The sequence below is a fragment of the Danio rerio genome, chromosome 19 (genome assembly GCF_049306965.1).
Source record: "Danio rerio strain Tuebingen ecotype United States chromosome 19, GRCz12tu, whole genome shotgun sequence".
Classification (NCBI taxonomy): domain Eukaryota; kingdom Metazoa; phylum Chordata; class Actinopteri; order Cypriniformes; family Danionidae; genus Danio; species Danio rerio.
In genome coordinates this window covers 48,785,001-48,790,000 of record NC_133194.1, presented here as the reverse complement: position 1 = coordinate 48,790,000, position 5,000 = coordinate 48,785,001, and the positions used below count along the sequence as shown (strand labels likewise).

Sequence of the window (5,000 nt, the reverse complement as noted above, 5' to 3'; positions counted from 1 at the left end):
GTTTGGCCTTGTTTTGATATTTTTTTAGGGTGGTGTTTTTTTTCCCCGAATGAAAATCCATTTAATTACAGGATGCCATCAGCTAGACTCTCATTATCTTGTTTTTTGTGTTGTTGTTTCAAGTGTTTTAGGGGCTTTGGGTTGGTGCGTTTTGTCTCCTTTTTACATCTCTGTTTTCTTTTTTTGTGTAATTCTCATGCAACTCATTTGTACTTTGCAGAATCTGGTCTGTGGTTTTGTACGCACACATTTTTTCTCCGCTTTTGAAGTGCGTTTTGTGTCCTCTCTAAAATACTTTTCCGTCTCTTCATCCTCTCCGACACTCTTCTAACACATTTCCGTTCACTGTCGTGCTTCCCAAAGGATCGCCTATTTGATTCCTTTAATTTATTTATTTGTTTTGAGTTACTGTTGCCTTCAGTCCTGTGGCTAGTCTTCATATCCCAGATGTTTTCTCATGAGAGTGAATCGTTTGTTATTTAATGTACCTTACGATACTCTCCAGCTGTTTTAATAAAATGAAGACCCTTGATGGGCTCATGTTAATAATCCTGCTATCTCTCTCCTGCGTTTGGGAATGAAACTCAATGGCCTTTAGGGTTTCTTTCGGGACATCAGGACTTGGTTTGGCACACAAGAGTGGAAATTGTTGTCCAGCTTTAATGTGTTTGTACATTGATCGCTTTTTGTAGGGCCAAATCTGGCTGTGTTTGGGTCAAAGTTTCCAGAGTTGACTCTTTACTGAAAAGCTTGATTGTCCAGAGAGAAAAAAAACATTCTGGGACAAAAAATGCAGTGTGGTCTATCCATCTATTTATCATTCTATCTGTTAATCCATTTGTCTGTCCATCTATCATTCTGATCACCCATGCATCAATCCATCCATTCATCCATCCATCATTCAAACCATTCATTTATCATTCTGACCATCCATCTGTCTGTCTGTCTGTCCGTCCGTCCGTCCGTCCGTCCGTCCGTCCGTCTATCCATCCATCCATCCATCCATCCATCCATCATTCTAACGATTCATTCATCATTCTGACCATCCATGGATCCATCTGTCCATCCAATAATCCATCCATCCATCCCTCCGTCCATCCATCCATCCATCCATCCATCCATCCATCCATCCATCCATCCATTCATTAATTTATTCATCCATCCATCATTATAACCATTCATTTGTCATTCTGACCATCCATCTGTCCGTCCATCCATCCATCATTCTGACCATGAATCCATGAATCGATCCATCCATTCATTCATCCATCATTTTAACCATTCATTCATCATTCTGACTATCTATCCATCTGTCCGTCCATTCGCCCATCCATCCATCCATCCATTTGTCTTTCCATTTATCATTCTGACCATTCATGCATCAATCCATCAACCCATCACTCCATCAATTCATTCATCCGTCCATCCATCCATCCATCCATCCATCCATCCATCCATCCATCCATCCATTCATCTATTTGTCTATCCATCCATCATTCTAACCCTCCATGCATCAATCCATCAATCCATCAATCCATCACTCCATCAATTCATCCATCCATCCATCCGTCCATCCATCCATCCATCAATTCATCCATCCATCCATCCATCAATTCATCCATCCATCCATCCATCCATATATCCATCCATCATTCTGACCATCCATCCATCCATCCATCCATCAATCCATTCATCTGTCCGTCCGTCTATTTATCCATCTATTCATCTATCCATTTGTCTATCCATCCATCATTCTGACCATCCTTGCATCAATCCATCTATTCATCCATCCATCATTATAACCATTCATTTGTCATTCTGACCATCCATCTGTCCGTCCATCCATCCATCATTCTGACCATGAATCCATGAATCGATCCATCCATTCATTCATCCATCATTTTAACCATTCATTCATCATTCTGACTATCCATCTGTCCGTCCATTCGGTCATCCATCCATCCATCCATTTGTCTTTCCATTTATCATTCTGACCATTCATGCATCAATCCATCAACCCATCACTCCATCAATTCATTCATCCGTCCATTCATCCATCCATCCATCCATACATCCATCCATCCATCCATCCATCCATCTATTTGTCTATCCATCCATCATTCTAACCCTCCATGCATCAATCCATCAATCCATCACTCCATCAATTCATCCATCCATCCATCCATCCATCCGTCCATCCATCCATCAATTCATCCATCCATCCATGCATCCATCCATCCATCCATCCATCCATCCATCCATCCATCCATCCACCTATCCATCCATCCATCCATCCATCCATCCATCCATCTATCTATCTATTTGTCCATCCATCCGTCCATCATTCTGACCATTCATCCATCCATCCATCTGTGCGTCCGTCTAAGTAAACTTGCATACTGATGTGAACATACTATACCCAATGGACATACCAAAGAATTAGGTAGAAATGTGACAATATATACAGTTATGTAGACTATTTTTTCTTTTTGATTTTTACTTTTCATTTGTCATGGCTTATTAAATATATAAATAAAAAAATAAAACCTCATAAGATTGTCTGAAAAGTTTATTGTACATCATAGACAAAGATGCATTTTTACATGTTGCTGAAGCACAGAGGAACATGAGGAGTCTGACGTTTAATCATTTGTGGATTTAAATAAGATTACCTTGATCTTACTTACTGTATTCTCACTTTATCCTAAAATCCTCTTCAATAATAAGAAAGCAAGATGCTACTGTGCTACATGGTGAACATGTTTTGAAAGGATAGTTCAAGTTTTTCTGGATATTTACAGAGCCTTTTTTTTTAATTTAATTTTATTTTTTATTTTTTTACAAATGACAAAATCCATCCGTAACGATAGGGTTGTGTTCTGAAATTAATTTCTGTAATTGTTTATATTTATTTATTTAAAAAAAATAATTACAACTGCAAATTCTAATGTTACTTCTGTTGAATATTTATTATAATCAAGTTTAATAATGATAATAATAATAATAGTATTAATAATTATAACGATGATAATAATAGTAATAATAATAATACTGATAATATTAAAAATAACAGTATTAATAATATTAATCATAATAATGATAATAGTCCAATGACATGCGGTACAGGTGAATTGGGTAAACTAAATTGTTCGTAGTGTATGAGTGTGAATGAGTGTGTGGATGTTTCTCTAAGATGGGTTGCAGCTGGAAGGGCATCCGCTACGTAAAACATATGCTGATTAAGTAGGCGGTTCATTCCGCTGTGGCGACCCCTGTTTAAAAAAGGCACTAAGCCGAAAAAAAAGAATGAATGAATATTACTACTACTACTACTACTACTACTACTACTACTAATAATAATTATATTGAAGTTAATACAACTGGTAATTATAATAATAGTATTAGTTATTGAACAAAACAAATAACAATAACAATAATAATAATAATAATAATAATAATATTTGTATTAATAATAATAATGATAATATTTGTATCATTATTATTTATAATAATAATAATAATAATAATAATAATAATAATAATAATAACGATTATAATAAAAATAGTATTAATAATAACAATATGAATAATAATAACTAAAATATTAATATTAAAGATAATAATAATAATAATAATAATAATTATAATAAAAATAATAATAAATAATAATTGTATTATTAATATTAATAATTATGATAATAATATTAATAATAATAATAATAATAATAATAATAATAATAATAATAATAATAAAGATGATGATGATGATAATAATAATAATAATAATAATAATAATAATAATAATAATGTAAAGTATATAATACAATAAAGTATTATTATTATTATTAATAATAATAATAATAATAAAACTTCTAATACCAATAATACTAATAATCATAATAAATATTATAAAAAATAAGTATAATAAATATTATTATTTTTAGTATTGAAAATTTGATAATGCCTTTTAAACTAAATACCTGACATTTTTAATAGTATTTTTTATGTTGTTTAGGTAATGTATTATTATCATTATTGATATTTATTTATTTTTTGTTTACATGTTTAGATTTAGGATGTTTAGATTTGATTTGAAAAAATATTCACTTTAGTAACCAAGTATCTTATTTTGGATCTGTTTTCTAGAAGTGCATGTTTAATCGTGTTCTTAATTTATTTGAACGTTCAAACATTTGTTTTTGCACAACAGTTTTCATATTCATAGGGAAAATATCATCACCTTCATTCAAGAAATATTCATATTTACAGCTAAAAAGCTCATATTGGTTGAATATTGGTCCCCAGACTCCATAACCCTTAACAGCTCTGTGTAATCTGCAATATAGTATAGTGTGTGTGTGTGTGTGTGTGTGCGTGTGTGTCTGTATGTGTGTGTGTTCATGTTGTTTGCAGTGACTGTGACCTGAATTTAAGTTGCTCTGAGCTCCATGTAATAATGGAAACAACAATAATAAAGCAAATTGTGCAATTGAGAAATGACAGCATCACGCCTTTATTTTCTCTTTTCTCTTGCAGTTCAGTATCAGATGGAGATGATGAGAAGTCTTCGGCATGTCAACATTGATCATCTTCACGTGGGTTGGTACCAGTCAACGTTATACGGGTCTTTTGTCAGCCGAGCGCTTCTGGACTCTCAGTTCAGCTACCAGCACGCTATCGAGGAGTCCGTCGTGCTAATATACGGTACGTTTCTGTCACACCTCTCTTCTGTCTATTGTTTTCCTTTTCGTTTCAACTTCGTTTTCATTAGTTGCAAACTTCAAACGACAGAGAAATGTTAGCAACAATAACGTTAGCATACTAATGTTAGCAGTATGCTAATACAACATAATCTAATGGCAATTCGTAACTTTTTGATTTTGTGGTTGATTCGTATAATTGCGTATATTCTAATTAGAACAATTTAGTATGATTTGCTCATCCCCCAATGACGGCTGGGTGTAGGGGTGGGGTTAGTTGCCACGCCTCCTTTTTAAAAT

At 33.4% G+C, this 5,000-nt stretch overlaps 1 protein-coding gene across 2 annotated transcripts in view; it reads left to right on the top strand.

The window, feature by feature from the left end:
- eif3hb (eukaryotic translation initiation factor 3, subunit H, b) overlaps positions 1 to 5,000 on the top strand; it is a 104,816-nt gene that overhangs the window by 59,467 nt on the left and 40,349 nt on the right. For both annotated transcript variants that reach the window (XR_012394656.1, NM_001035264.2), the window contains 1 exon segment: positions 4,537 to 4,704. Coding sequence is in view for 1 of the 2 variants with exons in the window: in NM_001035264.2 (NP_001030341.1) it covers positions 4,537 to 4,704 (168 nt within the window). In the remaining variant the exon portion in view is untranslated.